The 17,724-nt window shown below is 42.7% G+C and overlaps 1 protein-coding gene across 1 annotated transcript in view; it reads right to left on the minus strand.

The window, feature by feature from the left end:
• Positions 1–17,724, minus strand: part of STAB2 (stabilin 2) — an 87,344-nt gene that overhangs the window by 22,322 nt on the left and 47,298 nt on the right. The window contains exons 38-52 of the mRNA XM_060279901.1: positions 17,146–17,341; positions 16,523–16,618; positions 15,996–16,041; positions 15,214–15,290; positions 12,806–12,931; positions 11,790–11,863; positions 9,258–9,329; positions 7,719–7,838; positions 7,469–7,516; positions 6,970–7,053; positions 5,181–5,327; positions 3,784–3,924; positions 2,004–2,063; positions 1,228–1,404; positions 1,019–1,111 (exon numbers count right to left, since the gene is read on the minus strand). Coding sequence (XP_060135884.1) covers positions 1,019–1,111; positions 1,228–1,404; positions 2,004–2,063; positions 3,784–3,924; positions 5,181–5,327; positions 6,970–7,053; positions 7,469–7,516; positions 7,719–7,838; positions 9,258–9,329; positions 11,790–11,863; positions 12,806–12,931; positions 15,214–15,290; positions 15,996–16,041; positions 16,523–16,618; positions 17,146–17,341 — 1,557 coding nt within the window. The remainder of the gene's footprint in view (positions 1–1,018; positions 1,112–1,227; positions 1,405–2,003; positions 2,064–3,783; positions 3,925–5,180; positions 5,328–6,969; positions 7,054–7,468; positions 7,517–7,718; positions 7,839–9,257; positions 9,330–11,789; positions 11,864–12,805; positions 12,932–15,213; positions 15,291–15,995; positions 16,042–16,522; positions 16,619–17,145; positions 17,342–17,724) is intronic.

Below are 17,724 nucleotides of genomic sequence, written 5' to 3' on the forward strand. Positions count from 1 at the left end.
TCTAAGGTGCTACTGGAAGGAATTTTTTTTTCCATTTTTTGTTTCAACTACATCAGACCAACACGGCTACGTACCTGTAACTATTTTTATGCAATTAGTTGTTTCATTAATGCGAAACAACTATGGGTGCTTTTGGAGAAAGTCTAAGATCTAGATCTGGGGTTGTTGTTGTTGTTGTTTAGTCGTTTAGTCGTGTCCGACTCTTCGTGACCCCATGGACCATAGCACGCCAGGCACTCCTGTCTTGCACTGCCTCCTGCAGTTTGGTCAAACTCATGTTCGTAGCTTCGAGAACACTGTCCTCCTGTCCTCTGTTGTCCCCTTCTCCTTGTGCCCTCCATCTTTCCCAACATCAGGGTCTTTTCCAAGGATTCTTCTCTTCTCATGAGGTGGCCAAAGTATTGGAAGATCTGGGGTAGGCAATGCATATGTTGCTGGACTACAGCTCATCACGGAACACTGATCATGCTGGCCAGGGCTGATGGGGGATGGAATCCAACAACATCTGGAAGGCGCCACATTGGATACCCCTGATCCATCTCAATCTGATTTCTGATGGGAGTTTGGTCACCCTCTTGGTCACCTGAGTTGGCAGTCTGTGCTGATGAAGAGATAGGGGCAATGTAGCTCTGTTGATTCTCTGGATATTGATCTTGGTTATTCTTCTGGACTGCCTTCTGGGGGCTGTACAGTGGTTCCATTCCTTTCACCATTCAGTTCCTGTGGAAAGCTTCACTTTTCCACGGTTTGAAGATGGAAGACTATCGTTCCCTCCCTATGGATGTTGCCCTACAGTATTCTGCAGGGCTCTCTCCCACCCCGGTCTACACTGTTTGGGCAAGCCGCCTTCTAAGTTTCAGAATGGAGTCTTTCCCAGCTCCACCTGGAGGGATTGAACCTAGGACTTGTATGTGAAGCCATACGTTCTGCCACAGAGCTATGTCCCTTCCCCCAAAGTATGATGATGGGGTTATAGGGCTGGAGTGGTCAAAACACCATGGATTAGCCAAACACTCACAGTATTGCTGTCATCATTGCCACATATCACACTGAGATCAGAACCTTGAAGAGTCTTCAGTGAAGTAGAACTAGGGAGGGCATAGGCTAAAATCTGTGGAAGAGATCAAGAAAAACAAGAGAAAAAGGAAGAGACTGCATTGGTGTTGTTGTTTTTAAAAAATTATAAATCATCTAAAAATGTTGCACTGAAATGTTGTGCACTCCTACCTTAGCACTTCCAATAATGTGGAATTTCAAATACTGAAGCAGTTTCTCCTTGTTTGACATTTTAAACAATGAATCCTGCTGGTCCTTTGGCAGAGCCCTGATTACTTTGTCAGAGGGCCAAAACAAGGTGACTGGTTGATGAAGAGGATCATTAATGAGACCCATCAGTCCTGAACTCTGAAATAAAGCAAAAGGGAAAATACAGTTGTTGTTTTTTAAAAAATATAAATGATATTTCACTGTGCATGTAAAGAGAGCTCCAGGCAGGTTGTGTTGCCTACTCTGCAGCTCGGAGACAAGAAATGCCCAAAACTTATACAGAAGACTTTTCGGCTCTCTTCCTGTTGAGTCTCAATCCCATTTCTTGGAACGGCTTAAGAGAAAATGGAATTCAACAGGGCAAAAAGTGATAAAATATAGACAAAATAGGAAAACCACCACAAAGAGTGGAAGAAAAAACATCCTGGAAATAAACAAAACCCACAAGGAATAAGAAAAATTGAGCATGTATTATTGTCCCATGCCCCTTGATGCAAATTTAATCATCATAGGAAGCTAGCAGGGTGGGTCTTGGAGCACTCTTTACATCCATAGTGAAATACCATTCATGGTAAGTACAGCTGTTCCTTCACCTGTAAGATGTAAGAGGTCTGCATGTAGGTGGGATTTTCTATGAAACGTGGTATAGCTGCAACACACGGGAGTGCACAAAACATGCTGCAAAACCCTGCATCCAAAGGCCTTACAAAATGGGTTACAAAATCAAGTACTCTTACCTCTAGCAAATTGTAGAACATGATGTACCCATTTTTTGCTGCAATCACTTTGAGGTTTTCCTAGGAAGATAAATTATTTGCCAATCTTATTTGCTCATTTAGTAAATGTAACAGCAGGGTGTTTTCAAGAAGCAATAACATACTGTTGGTTATTTTTACATACAATATATGAAAATGGTTGCTGCTTTCTGCAACATCTCGTAACAGAAGTTTCTGCATAACAGAAGCCTATTAAATCCTTGTAACTATGGTAAGTGTGATCACGAAGGTGCTAAAACCCAACTACTGCTGCTAATGAAGCAATAGTCAGCTCACTAGGTATTTTCAGTGCCGGCATAGCATCAATGTGACACTGGTGTGTGTGGGGGGGGGAATATGAATTTAAGTCAACTAAGTCCTACTCAGAGTAAACCCATTGAAATAAATGAACCTAAGTTAGTAATGTCCTTTATTTATTAAATGTGCATCCTGCCATTCCTCCCAAAGCAGTCCAGGGCAGCAAAACAAGAGATAAACTGTATCTCTCATATATATTCTGAGGCTTTACTCTGAGCATGGCTAGCACTGAATACCTGCCTATGGTCTTTGCAGCCATTCCATTTCACAAGTGCTTTGCTAGTTCCAATTAGCTGTAGTCTAATTCACAAATTACAACCAAAGTAGGCATGATACGAAACATGTCAAGTGCTGTGGTTGTTTTTAAAAACTGCTGTGCCCCCATTTTTGTCTGGGAAATAGTAAGAGAGGAAGGGTTAACCATGCCTCCCCACCTATGGTGGCTATTAACAATCCAAAATAGAACCCTAGGACCCAAGCGGCACATTTAGCAACATTATCTAGTTTGGTCCTAAGAGAAGAGAAGCATTGGGCTAAGCCCCATGTTGCTCTGTAGGGCAGCCTTCATCAACCTGGAACCCTCCAGGTGTTTTGGACTGTTGAGAATTCCATTCCTCCCGTGCTGCAGATGCGTGTGGGATTGTTACATGTCACATGTCTGTTTACATTCCAGCACTGATTATTGGAGTCTTGTGAGTGGAAAGGGAGATACACTGTTTCCGCTCTGTATAGCTTTTGCTTTTATTGTTCTCTCTTGGAGGAGAAGAGACATACCATGGACTACATCCAGTCAGCTGATGGGAGGTCTAGTGCAAAACATTGGGAGGGGCCCAGGTTTTCCAAGGCTGCTCTATAGTGGCAGCAGCTAGAAGAGTTACAGGCTCTCTCTTCTACTTTTCAGCCCTTTAAAAAGTCTTCTTCCACATGTTTTTGAAACATAAGAAAAGCAAGAGACAGTGACATCTAGTGGTTAGAGAGCTGGACTAGGACTTGGGAGACCAAGGTTCAAATCCTCACTCAGCTACCAAGGCCGGCCACAGCCTCTCAGCCTGACCAACCTCACAGGGTTCTGAGGATAAAAATGGGGAGGAGAACCAAATGTGCTTTCCTTGGAGGAAAGGTGGGATAGAAATGTAGCAAATAATTAAATCAATAAAATCATGCCAGAAGTACAGGTTAGCAAAGTGTGGTTACTATTGAAAGTATTGATGCAAATAATCTAATTGAATTACTTAACAAAACAATGCAGTCTTTTTTTGGCATCAATTATGATTTATCTTTGTTTTAGTAAGAACAAACAACTATGACAATTAATTATCACCTAAGTGACACACTGTAATTTTTATTTCAACTAGTTAAGCAACTAATCAGCTAGAAGCAAAGTAGTAAAATGTGACTGAACAACTTTTAATTAGTTGAAAATACCAATATAAATTTTACACACCCTTAGAGTTTTTGGTTGTCCAGGAGGGAACTCTTGAATCCTCTGTGGAAACAATACCTTGTCTATGAGGTGTATTACCCCATTTGTGCTGATTAAATCACTGGTTAAAATCTTAGCGTCTCCATTCAAAAAAACTGAATTCTGAAAACACAAAAAAACAAGGTATGGATTCTACTAGTGTGTGGTCTCACTTATTTTTTAAAATAGAATAAATGAACCAGGAAATTAGGCAATGGGATAAAGCTCCAGGGACTTAAATGCATTTCAGCAGTAGCTGGATCTGTGTGCAGCTTCCCTCTCCGTTGTGCCATCAACCCTCAGGTGGAAGTCTCTTAATGAAGTACCTTCAAACCTGGAATGACTCTGCCCACTCAGACTGGCCATAGCTCAGTGGGAGAGCAAACTACATTACATGCAGAAGGCGCCATCTTCAATCTGTGGCATTTCCAGGTGGGAATCTGAAAGATACTCCCTGCTTAAAACCCTATAGAGTAACTGTCAACACAGGCAATACTGAGTTAGATGGACCAATGATCTAACTCAGTATAATGCAAACTCCTATGAGAGGCCATTGAATCCACATGGCCATAGAGAATTAAAATTACAAAACATGCAGTAAAGTAAAGCATGGAAATATAGGCTGCTACACCTTTAAAACATTCCCTTCTAAGTCCTTTCCAAAGTTTCATCGTAGCATAGAAAGAGACCACATGTTTGGTAAATTAAAAATCATTTATCTACAAACTCTTCAAAGGTCAGGTTCATGTGTTTTTCCATATAGCAGCAACAAAACACAGCCAGTTAAACTTGGGTTATAAATTGATAAGAGTTTCTAAATTATTTGTATAGAAACACAGAGATGGCTTCCTAAAGCCACACGTTCTGAGCTGGGAACAACCAGACTAGATGTCTTTCCTGGTAGGGTTACAGGGTGGAAGAGAGAGAGAACAGAGTTTGGTATCCCTTGCTCCCAATGTGAGGGGGTGTGACCTAGCTAAGCCTGGCAGGACAGCTTACTCTATGGTCTTAACCCCTTCATGCATGAATTAGAGTTAAGCATGTTGGTTATATGCGGCTTATTTATTCCACACCAAGTGGGTTGGCAGAGGAGGAATGGGCTTTCTTTCCTCCATAGCTAGCATGGAAGCCAAGTGTAGTGGGATCTGCCCACCAGTTCACCTACTCACCTGCAAAGCATTCCCTGTCACCTGTGGTGACCCAGCGAGTTGTTAATGCAATGCTGCAGAAGAGCCCATTTGGTGGGTTGCAACCATTGACCCATTAGATTAGCATTGAGTCTCATTGCTGATGCTGATCCATCCCAACACCTGAAGAAGACTGCATCTCTGTTTTCTAAGGAGGTGACATTACACATATGCTGCCCAAGGCTTAGTTACCTGTGAGAATGTGAGCTTGAGCTGATCTCCATGGAGAGTGGTGACAGTTTTATCAGATGTCATATCACTATAGAGCAGCCCTGCGCAGCCTACTATATGATAGCGAAGCATCTGGGGCATCAAGCCTTTGAGATTCCAGTCTTGAACCTTAGATAAGAGTCAGAAAACATAATAGGTAAGGAGGGGGAAGCAAATGGCACTGCTGCAAATGCACCCAAAACACTGCTGCCGTTTTTGATGCCTCATTACTAGGTGGAGTCTGGGATCGGAGGCACATATAAATGGTGCAGCCTACTCTGGTACATGTTTACTTGGAAGCAAGTCAACTGTGTTCAATGGGGTTGACTCCACAGTGTGTCAAGGGCTGGAAATAGTAATATACTGTTATGAGTTGAGGGTGGGGAGGTCTGCATGCTGATACCCATTGAATTCATGGATCCAGCATGGATCCAATTCCTGGAACAGCCAGGCTGGTTTCCCTCCCGGTGAGGTAATGGCCCTAAATATGGGTTAAGGTAACAAAGGAAGTGGTTCTGCGCCAGGGAAAAAATGGCTGGGGAGCTGCCTTCCTCAACTTGCCAGAGCTGGGCTCAGGGTGGCTAACATCATAAAACTAACACAGTATACAAAGAACGTAAGAATATAAAAACAGGCAATCAATTAATTAAAATACATCTTAAAATTAGATCGGAGCAAATTAAAATCTGGACAGATGGCAGTCCACGGGAAAAACTGAGTGTGGTTAATATTCTCCAGGGCCAGCTGTTACCAGTGGTCTTATAAAGGACCTGTGAGCAGGCTAGGAGGCCTCTTTAATGCTTGTTCTTATACAGAAAGAAAAGAATCAGACTGAACCCCGACCAAAGGCCTGGAGGAACAGCTCCATCTTGCAGGCCCTGCGGAAAGATATTGGAGAAGCAAGACCCTTTTGGGGCATTGATGCTGTGAACATGTCCATTGTAAACTCAGGTTGTATATTTGTGTAAGTAACCCATATATGATAAAGACGGCAGTGTATATGCTGTACCACATTCCAAAGGGCAAAAGAGCCTAGGGCTTGCCAATCAGAAGGTCGGCGGTTTGAATCCCTGCGACGGGGTGAGCTCCTGTTGCTCGGCCCCAGCTCCTGCCCACCTAGCAGTTCGAAAGCACATCAAAGTGCAAGTAGATAAATAGGTACCGCTCCGGCGGGAAGGTAAACGGCATTTCTGTGCGCTGCTCTGGTTTGCCAGAAGTGGCTTTGTCATGCTGGCCACATGACCCGGAAGCTGTATGCGCCGCAACCCCAGAGTCATCCGCGACTTGACCTAGTGGCCAGGGGTCCCTTTACTCTTTAAGTGCCTGGAAACGCTGGAATCTGGCACCGTTCTGAGTTTGGGTTGGTGTAACAATGCTTTCCTACAGCACTACCTTGGGAGGGAGGAGTCGCCTCACTGTAGGGATCTATTCCAGGGTAATGGATCTGCTGCCTTGTTAGGACCGTCTGTTTGCTTCTACTGATGCTCTGAAATTAAGCTCAGGAGCCTTGTCCCTAGAACTTCTTGCCACCATGCATGTAAGTTACTAGACTGAATAAATATTTACTGGGGGCTGGGAGAGGTGGACTTCCTGCATTTCTATGCTTGGCACAGAGAAAGAACGGAACACTTTATCCCTCCATCTCCACCCGTCTCACCCATCTGTAAGGAATGTCAGATGCTACCCGGCATATAGTTCATTCTTGGCTATGTCTACCAGGATAGTGCTTAAGTATAAGGCCGATTTGCATTATTAAGTTTGATTTGCTTACTTTTGGTGTGGTTAGATATGCTTGGTTGGTTGGTGCAAAAACAGTGAATGGACCTACTCCGGCAATGTCATTGATGTTAGAGTCCTACAAGAAAGGAAGGCAAAATGTTAAACATTTCAGGCTAAAAATGTATATATTGGGGTAAAGTGTTATAAAGCGCATATATAGGTGCAAATAACATTAAAAAAACATTTTAAAAAATTTGCTTGCATACAAAGTGCATACAAAGGTGTTCGTCAGGAAAAATGTGCGCTAAAGTGCTGGTGAATTTACATGAGGACCTTAAAAAAAGAAAATCACAAACCAATGCAGAAATGTGGCAAGCTGAACTTCAGTCTGGAAAAAAACAAGTAACTTGAGGGCTCATCCAAAATATGGCTGACCATGTTTATCACGTGTGCTTTGCCTATAAATAACAACTTTGGCAAAGCTTTCAAAATGTGTGAGTGAAAGTGATCACTGAAAGAGATCAGGACTTGGGAGGGCAAGTCTATCTTACCGTTAGATATCCCTTAAACCGAGTAGTGTTGTAATCTGCTGCAAGTTCCTATATAAATAGATAAATAGATAGATAGATTACAGGAGGCAGCAATGACAAAATAGAAACTATGTAGGCCGAGTGTGGGGAACCTTTGGCCCTTCAGATGTTGATGAGCTACAACTCCCATCAGCCCCAGCATGAATGCCCAATGGCCAGGGATAATGAAAGCTGTAGCACAACATTCTACAATAAAAAAATGAAGATTTACCACAAATATACTGCTTCTGCAAGTAAATCCATCTCCAACGTAACTGGGTCGACAGGTACAGGTCCTTTCTGAGTATTCAGTATCATTGCAGATGGCATTTAGCGAACAGCCACCATTATTCTGTTAGGAAGGGAACCCAATATTAAACAAAATCTCCTGTGAAGATACATCTCAGTTCTACTTTAAGAAAAAGAATAAATCTATGGATAAATTGAATAACTTTTACACTTCACTCATTTCAATAGGATGTGGCCCTTCCATAGTCAGCAGAGATTCATAATCATAAGGATTTAAGAAGCAGCAAATTTCATATTGAGAACACAACCGAAATGGAAACTGAAAAGCAGAGCAAATGAGTCCAACAGACCACTCTTATATGTGACTCTTCCATGGTCTACATACTACAATTCTTTACATGGAGGCTGTTGTTGTCATGCCATAATTTAAAAAGACCATTTCCTTCCCTTTGCCCTGCAAATCCTAGGTGGGGCAGAGCACTGCTTTAGATGGGGCAGTGCCCCAACTGTCTATCTAGGATCATTGATATGCATTATTTGGAAAACATAACTTTTAAATTGGAAACTATACTAAGCCTCAGAGGGATCAGCTGTGTTACAGAGCTAGATTGCATGCTGAATGACAGTAATACAAGATTAGCTGTAAAAAAATAAATAAATGTTAAAATCCATTTTTAAAAGAGCTTTACAGTTAACTGAAGAAAGCAATAAACTGGGAATACAAAGCCCATTTGTCTTTCACTCGGGATTCAAATGTCAATGCTCTCAATCCTCAGATCAGGCAAAAAATGGGTCAATAAGTCTTTGATTATGTCTGCTCTGCACCACAGCTGCTCTGTAAGAGCTCCGTAAAAATGGTGAAATGCCCTGAATTTTGCTCAAAGGTTCTCTGTTGTTGACGGTGACCTCCCTTTCTCTACCTAAAGCAGTCTGCCCGCACCTTCTGCCATGGCCCTTTCTCCTTTTCTGTTGCTTCCTCCTCTCCTCCATCAACTGACACTCACTCAGTCCCTCCCCAGGGCCATCCATGCTGTGCTCTGAGGAAGGGATACTTTCTCAGAGTGAGGCACTGTGGGAGAGATGGACCCAGAGATTTTGCTGCAGTGGTAACTAAGCATCCTGAGACGGTGAAGCAAGTCTAGAATGTGAATCCTGCGGACTGACTTTTGCACTGAGTCTCAAGTCTTCCTTGAAACTTTTTCTCCCTCATCCTATCTTGCATGGGCTGCAGCAACCCAGTGGCGGAAGAAATGCACCAGGCTGATCCAGGTGAGTTCACTCCTGCCTCAGGTTTAAGTTCAGAGCAAACAAAGCAGGCTGGTTGTACTTTCATGTGTAGCTGAAATACGAGCAAATGGCAGCCGTGTGCAGGGCCAGTAGATGCCAGTTTTTCATCAATCTGCAGGAGATGTTAAAAAGTTCTTGTTTGGGATTCCCGCCTTGAATGGACCTTTGTTTGGTAAGAGACACACCTCAAAGCACAGTCTCAACGAAAAACCAGGCTGATATGAAACCTACTCACAAATGAACAGAGACTGATGTAGGTACATGATCTGCCATTGCCAGAATATCCTTTTAAACAATTACACGCTGCCTGCCAGGAGAAAGGGGGTGGGGGGGGGAGAGAGAGAGAAACCATGTCAAGTTCTGCAAGGAGAGTATAATTAGCTCTGCTTATGTGCATGGAAAATAAATAAGGCACAGAATAATAAACAGTATCCCATTCTGGGCTCACATCTCTTTTCTAACATTCCTTTTTTCATAGGCAAAGCACATAGCCTAAGTTACATTTTCTCATTATTTCTGCCAACGCATTTCATCAGTTGAAAGAGCCCAATACGATAAGCTATTTGAGGCTTAATGTTGTTGTTTTTAAGAAAAGCGGTGTGTGTGTGTGTGTGTTGCAATTAGAGTACAGTATAACAAGTTACCGTATTTTTTGCCCCATAAGACACACTTTTTCCCTCCTAAAAAGGAAGGGGGAAAGTCCATGCGTCCTATGGAGCGAATGTGTGAGCCAGAGCCCATGTAAAAGCCAGAGCCAGAGCCACGCCTAGGACAATTCAAGAAAGCAAAACATTTTTTTCTTGTTTTCCTCCTCTAAAAACCAGGTGTGTCCTATGGTCAGGTGCATCCTATGGAGCGAAAAATATGGTAGGTCTTTGTCATTCCAATTTATCTTACATAGCTCAATGGAATAAACATACAGTCGTACCTTGTTTGGTGGTCAGGATCCGTTCCGGAGCCCCAGCTGCTAGCCGAAAAGGACACAGGGCAAAGCGCTGCGTCTGCACGCGCGTGCGAAGTGGTTTGAGCTTCTGCGCAAGCGGCAAACCCGGAAGTAACCAGTTCCGGTACTTCCAGGTTTGCCACGGATGTTCTCCGGAATGGACGCTAGACAAGGCGGACATTCATGGAGGTATTACTGTAGCCAGAGACTTTGTTATCTAGGCAACTTACTTTTATTTAGTCCATAAAGTTGCTTTCTAGAATCCTCAAAATATGAGCTCTCTTTTAAAAAAACCCCAAACCTAATATTTTAGACTTCATAAGTCTGTTCCTTTTCTTTGTCTTTGGACATCACATTGTGTATAGAAAGTTTCCTCACTGTGTTTGAAGTATAATAAAACAGTGCATGGGGAAAGCACTACATAAATGCCAAGTGCTCAAAGTACTGCACACACATTGGCTGGATCTAGACACATCAAAAATACATTTCAGGAAAACGCGTTGTAAACTTCATTATGGGAAATCACATTGGTGAAAGACAGGGTTCCACAGCGCCACCTGGTGTCACAGTGTTATGACGCATATAAAAAGCTTTTTCTTTACTAATGTAGCTGAGTCCATTATTTCAGTAATCCTTGCAAGGGAGGACCACATTATTATTATTATTACCATCCCCATATTACAGATATGGAGTGAGGTTCAGACTTACTTAAGAGCACTGAGATAACTTGTTGCAGAGCCAAGGTGTGAACTGACATCTACTCCACTAAAATGTTGCAGTTGAAACAGGATATGGGAAAGGACACCCCTCTCCTCCCATTCCCATACCACAGTCAGCAACCGAACAAGAACTTTGGGTGCAAAGAGACCTCAAGTTTCAATCCCTGGCATTTTTAGTTAAAAATGATCTCAGGCAGCACATGGTGGGAAATACTGGTGGGAATCTTTTTCAGCCAGAGGACCACATTCTGCGGGCCACGAGCCAGTGGTAGTGCTGGGAGAGAGCCAAAAGGCGATGGACAGCAGCAATCTTACCATTGTTCAGTAGGCTACATTACAGTCACAACCAAAAACCTGAAGTTTCTACACACTTCAAGGGCATATTCTAGTCAGGCAAAAGCACTCGAGGAAGGCCTGTAAGGGGTGTTACCTGGGGAGAAGGGTGTGTGGCCTGAGGAAAGTCTCAGGGCTGGCCAGAGGGGCCCGGAGGGCCACTTTTGACCTCTGGGCCTGAAGTTCCTCACCCTGCCCAAGATGCCAAAGTACATGGCTAAATGGACCAATGACCTGTCTCAGTTTAAGGCACCTTCATAGGATCATATGTTGCCATTCTATAACCTATGATTCATGGGAGGTGAGCCTGACCCCATCCATAGGTAGGAGAAGAAGCCGGTGCGGGGAATTTCCTTCTTGCTTCCACGCCACAAATATCTCCAGCTGCCAGCTGGACTGCAGAGCTGAAGGGAAGTGTTCTCTGGCCTCTAACACTGGCCAGGGGACTCTGGAGGGCCACAGTCAGATAGTACCTTTTGCCTTCCAGGAAGAACATATTGGCATGGGTAGAGATCAGCTTGGCCCCATCCCCTCAGCCAACTGTTCTGGTACTTGCTTTTCTCTTTCTTCATCATTCCCTATTCATTTGTACCTTGTGTATTAGATTGCGAGCCTGTGGGCAGGAATTGGCTTATCTTCTAATACATGCGCTTAAGTGCCCAGGAAATTTTAGGTGCATTGTAAGTGCTAGTAATCAATCTGTATAACAGCAGCAGCATCAACAAATTAATGCCTGCCATATGCATCAAAATGAGATAGGAGCATTGCTTACCTGATTGGGTCCAGTGTGAGTGCACTCTGCATTTTTATCACACCCACCATTATTCTCCACACAGGGATTGATTTCTTTATGTGACAAACACAACAGAGGAAAAAAATGTGAGTACTATTCTGATTCTGAGGGGCACTGCCAAACGAAAGTTACTAGTTTCCAATAATTCTTTGCTTGCTGTTGCCCGCTAGGATCCCCCTTGGTTTGGCTACAAGTGTAAAATAAGATTATGGTATTTGTAGCAGTTTGTGATGGCAATGCTATACAGGCATACCTCAGTTTAAGTACGCTTCGGTTTGAGTACTTTCAGTTTAACTACTCCGCGGACCCGCCTGGAACGGATTAATCCACTTTCCATTACTTTCAATGGGAAAGTTCGCTTCAGGTTAAGTACGGACTTCCAGAACCAATCACACTCATACCTCGGGTTAAGTACGCTTCAGGTTGAGTACTCCACGGACCGTCTGGAACGGATTAATCCACTTTCCATTACTTTCAATGGGAAAGTTCACTTCAGGTTAAGTATGCTTCAGGTTAAGTACAGACTTCCGAAACCAATTGTGTACTTAAACCGAGGTACCACTGTACTCCTTTCCTTGAAGGAGCTAAAGGACTTGTAGCCAAATCAAAAATCTACAAGTTTTGTCAAATGTGCAAAGATTTTCTTATGCATGGAGATTTTATTTTTATTTTTACCTGGGGCCACTTTGAATCAAACCACCCTGCATGTGAATTATGAAGTGGTTCTGCCCTGTTAACACCTTCACTCTCTGAACACGTGAAACCATGTCTGCATGAATATACAAAAAATATTCCCAAGAGGTAAGGTTGTGACTCGTGACTCCTAGGCCCAGTCCAGAAAATCAGCAATCACCCTAATCTCCAAGCAGCTAACTGTCTTAAAAAACAAAAAACATTTATGGTTTACATGAGAATGTATCAATACTTACATTATGTAGTCATGCTGCCTATTTATCAGTCTCTTAAGATCTATATGTCACAAAACAAGCACTTACCAAAGCAGACTATCCCATCTCCAGTGTAACCTGCATTGCAAACACACACTCTGTTTCCTGGAGTGGTGCGTTTGCATTCTGCTTTGAGAGAACAACCTCCATTGCTGGTTTCACATGCATTGATAGCTGTAAAAGAACAAAAATATAAGGTATGCACCTATCTCTAGCCTTAATTTCTTTGCCTAACATTCCTAATAGAAATATTTCTGGTTCTTTCTTGAAAGAATATTTAACTATTTTTTTTTCAATTCTTTATAAATTTCTTCCTAAGAAATGTATGTGAAGTATGCAATGGTAGCTGGTAGACTCCTTATGGCGAAAAATTGGAAGAGCGACAAAGTACCTAGTAAAGAGGATTGGCTAATCAAATGGATAACACATCAAAATTTAGCAATAAAAGCCGGAGAAATAAAGGGGTTAAATGGGGAGAGAATGGGAAAAGATTGGGAAATGTTAAAACAATATTTAATGAAACAGGTAGAGTCAATCTCATAGCAGATGTGTGAAGGGCCCAAAAAATATCTAAAGGAAAGAAAAACTTAGTAAAGAGTATGCATTGTAACAAAGGTATATAAACAGAAATACAGGGGAGGGCTGGAAGTCACATGAGATGGAGGGGGTGGGGGTAGGGTGGAGGTGTTATTTTTGTATGTGTGTTTCCTTTTTTCTGTTGTTCGCTTTCTGGTTTTCAAACGTGATTATTTTGTATTTGGAGGAAATTCTATTTGTTCCATTTCTTTGCTTTTGATTTCTGCTTGACTTTTGTTTATGTCAGAAAATATGTTCTAAATAATAATAATAATAATAATAATAATAATAATAATAATAATAATTTATTTATACCCCACCCATCTGGCTGGGTTTCCCCAGCCACTCTGGGCGGCTTACAACAGAAAAATGAAATAAAACAATTAAACATTAAAAGCCTCCCTAAACAGGGCTGCCTTCAGATGTCTTCTAAAAATCTGGTAGCTGTTTTTCTCTTTGACATCTGATGGGAGGGCTTTCCACAGGGCAGGCGCCACCACCGAGAAGGCCCTCTGCCTGGTTCCCTGCAACTTGGCTTCTCGCAACGAGGGAACCGCCAGAAGGCCCTCGGTACTGGACCTCAGTGTCCAGGCAGAACGATGGGGGTGGAGATGCTCCTTCAGGTTCTGAGTTGTTTGATTAGTTCTATTTGATTTGTAATTTCAATAAAGTTTTAAAAAAGACTATAAGGTATGCAATCCTCAAGCCACTTTGGCTGCAATCCTCAAGCCACTTTGGGTGACTTCAAATAGCATGCAGTAACACACACGGGTTTGCCAGAAAAATACAACCATACAGTGGTTGATGTATGCTGTGTTTGCAGTTTGGGAAAGATGCTGGGAAAGAGAGCAGCACCGCTGGGTGCAGGCCCCCTCTGTGGGAACCTGATGTTGGATAGAACATTAGCTGCCTTGCTCTTTGCCTCTATTGACGTCCTACTATTTGTCAGGGCATGTGCAGAGTGCCCATTCAACACGGCAGCGGAGTGCTCCAATGGAACCAAAAAGCACCAGACAGTTTTAGGTAGGGCCAGTCTCTTTACTGACAGTTCCCACAGCTTTTAGGTTACGTACTGTTGTAGTAGTACAGACTAGGCTGGCCAAGAGCAAACTTGCTTCCAACACAAGTGGATTTATACTTTAGATTGTGCTGAGTTACTCTCACATGCTTAACTAGTTTCAGGTGCAAGACAAATTAGCCAGCACACCCAACTTAACCCTTTCCTGTCTTTCCCCCCTCTGCATGCATAGACCCTTATATAGCAACACTATTTGCATATTTGCAAATAAAGAAGTTAAACAAAGGGTCTGCTGGTTTCTCTTTAAGGTTTCCAGACTCAAAAGAGAGCAGGGCAATTAAAGGCACAGAAGTCCTGTCCTCTATTGAGTCTGGCAACCCTAGTCACACTTCTTTGAAATCTCTCAGCCCCACCCACCTCACAGGATGTCTGTTGTGGGGGAGGAGGGGAAAGGAGATTGTTAGCTGCTTTGAGACTCCTTCGGGTAGTGATAAAGCGGGATATCAAATCCAAACTCTTCTTCTTCTTCTTCTTCTTCTTCTTCTTCTTCTTCTTCTTCTTCTTCTTCTTCTTCTTCTTCTTCTTCTTCTTCTTCTTCTTAAAAAAAACCATTGTAACCTTCAGTGCTCTCCCCTCTGAAAGGAGTGCCATTCTGCTTCAGAAACTCCTCACCCCTCAAGGGAAAGGGGAGCAGACACCACACATGACCACTTGTGAGTGGAACAGTCCTATTCACTGAAACAAATGGTGGTGGGATCCAGAGGTTCCGGTATTTTCCCAGCCTCCTGCCCCACCAGTTTCTTGTGAATGGGAGGCACAGTGAATATGGTATGTCAAATGGAAAAGGACAAAGTCCACTTGCCTGTACAATATGTCCCGTTCCCTTTAAACCCTGCTGCACACTTGCAGTATGCTCTGCCATAGGAATTGAGAAGGCAGCTAAGATGGAAAAAGGAAAGTAAAACATTGAACCACTTATTTTGCAGCATCACCACTGCTTATTTCACACAATAATTTTTTCCCAAAAGGTTGACAGACCCATGAAAGCAGATGTAAAATCTCTACAACAATCTTTAGAAAGCTGTATTTTCTAAAAACGTAGCACGTGGGGCCAAAAGTCCAACCCTAACTTCATACACATTGTAGAATGTTTAACACAATTTTTGGTACAATATTCTCCAATGCATACCAAGCATATCATTTTATTTCTTTTACTTTGTTCAAAAGCATTTATATACTGCTTAATATTTCAAAAATCTCTAAGTGGCAAGTTAAATTATAAGCAGGCCAGTAGCTTGAAATTTTATGTAATCTAACCTCTTAGAGAACATTAAACTAGGACAATCAATTTCTAGTTGAGTTTTTTTTAAAAGGGTTAGGTATGTCAAATTAGAGTGCCTGAAACTTATATGTTGCAGTGGAATTATGACAATTTCTATGCCAATTGTTGGTAGTCCATATGCATTAACAGCATAAATTTGGATACTGTTCCTGTGAATGACTACTGCAAATCTCCTATGCTGGTTGGTGCCTATTTTTGCCAAGCCCCCACCCTCTGTTTCAATGTTTGTGCTATAGCTGCTGGAGAAAGGTGTTGTCTGAATGCAGCCTAAATATTATTAGATAAATTGCTGTCATACATACTTGGCACTGGTGTGGCAGGTACTGTTGCATTTATCACCTTTGATTTCTGCAGGAGGAAAGTGACTTTGTTAGTCAACAGTATACAATCCCAATTTACCCTGCTCATCAAAGAGGTTGATCTATGCTTGCAGAATGGCTGATGCACAGACCGCAGCAATGGCCTGATGCGCAGATCAATTCAGAACACATGCCATACTCTTTCTCAGAACTGCACTGAGTTCTTAAGGACAGTGTATATTTCATTAAAAAAATAAAAACAAAAATTATCTACCCAACCAGAAGACTAAAGCACTGAGAGACCTGAAACTCTAAACTTGTAGACAGTGTCTTGGAAGGAATTTTGATGAACTGCAGACAATGGGACCAGAAAGAGTGAAGGCCGAATTTCAGGGTCACATTCAGCTGGACCGAAAGAAAAGTGAACCTGAGCAGCTTCAGTGATGGTGCCTTCACTGCCTTGAGTTCTTGAGTTTTAAATTTGCAGCCGCAAATGGTAGCTCAGAGCGATGGAGAGCAATCACACTTACCTTCGTCGCATTTCACACCTCTCCAGCCAACTTCGCATTCGCAAGAGCCATCGCCTTTAATATCATCGTTGCATTTCCCATGGATGCAAGGACACTCTAAGTGCAGAGAGGTGATGTTGTAAGGACTGCCCCAGCAGTAACAACAACTGGACTATGAAGGGAGGTCGGCCTTAACGTATTATTCCGACTTCCTTTCTTGCCTTAACATACTCAAACAGGCATATTTGGCTCATATATTATATTTTGCAGATGCAAGAATCTTTCCCATAAAGCAGAAAACACTACTGTACCAATATAGCATCTCAAGTGTACCACGTTAAGATTTGTGTGATCAAGGGCTGCCTCTTTTCTTCAAAGCCACAGTAAGCTTTGAAGAACCACAGAGGTTCGCATTATGGCCACTTTTTGCATTTCAGTGGCCTCTGATGCAAAGTGACCTGATCTGAAGTCCCCAGGCTAACATGCAGGTTGGAATGTAATGATCACTCGCATTTTATACTACTCTTGAATTTTGTGACATGGTTCTTGGAACAACAACAAAACAGACCTAAATGTGTCTATTCCAAGTCAAAGAGAGCCAAGCAACTTAACTAGTTGTCTCAGTGGTCTGAAACCTGAAATACCTTGATCACAGCCGGTGCCATATTTGCCCTTGATACACTTTTCACAGGCTACTCCCTCGAATCCTGCTTCACACTCACAAGTACCATTGCCATTGAGGCCATCTAAGCAAATCCCATTTCCAAAGCAAGTGTTTCCAGCCAGTCCTGGACAAGGCTCGCACTGAGGGCCATAGAAGCCCGCACAACACTCCCTGAACTGAAAAAGAAACAAACAAGGCAAGGCAAATGCAATTGCATGTAAGAGAATAAAATAGAAGAGGTGCCATAAAGGGACTATGAATTAAGGCTGGAACTCTTGAGCTGCCTTATTTATAGTGTGCTACAGTCTAAAATCAGCCACAGAGGCCCTCCTCACAGACCCACAAGTGGGTACCATATTTTCCGTGTATTGGGCGAGGTTTATTGACTCAAAAATCACGTCAAAAAACTGGGGTTGTCCAATACACGGATAGTGCCATGGGGGCAGGGGGAGAAGCAGGGCACTGCCAGCTGGCCGTTTGGTGGGAGCGCAGCTCCCCCCGATGCCACAGTGAACGGGGAGTGATCTGGGCGGTGTTTCCTGCCTGCAGCTGCATGGGG

This window comes from Zootoca vivipara, chromosome 10, assembly GCF_963506605.1.
Source record: "Zootoca vivipara chromosome 10, rZooViv1.1, whole genome shotgun sequence".
NCBI classification, from domain to species: Eukaryota; Metazoa; Chordata; class Lepidosauria; order Squamata; family Lacertidae; genus Zootoca; species Zootoca vivipara.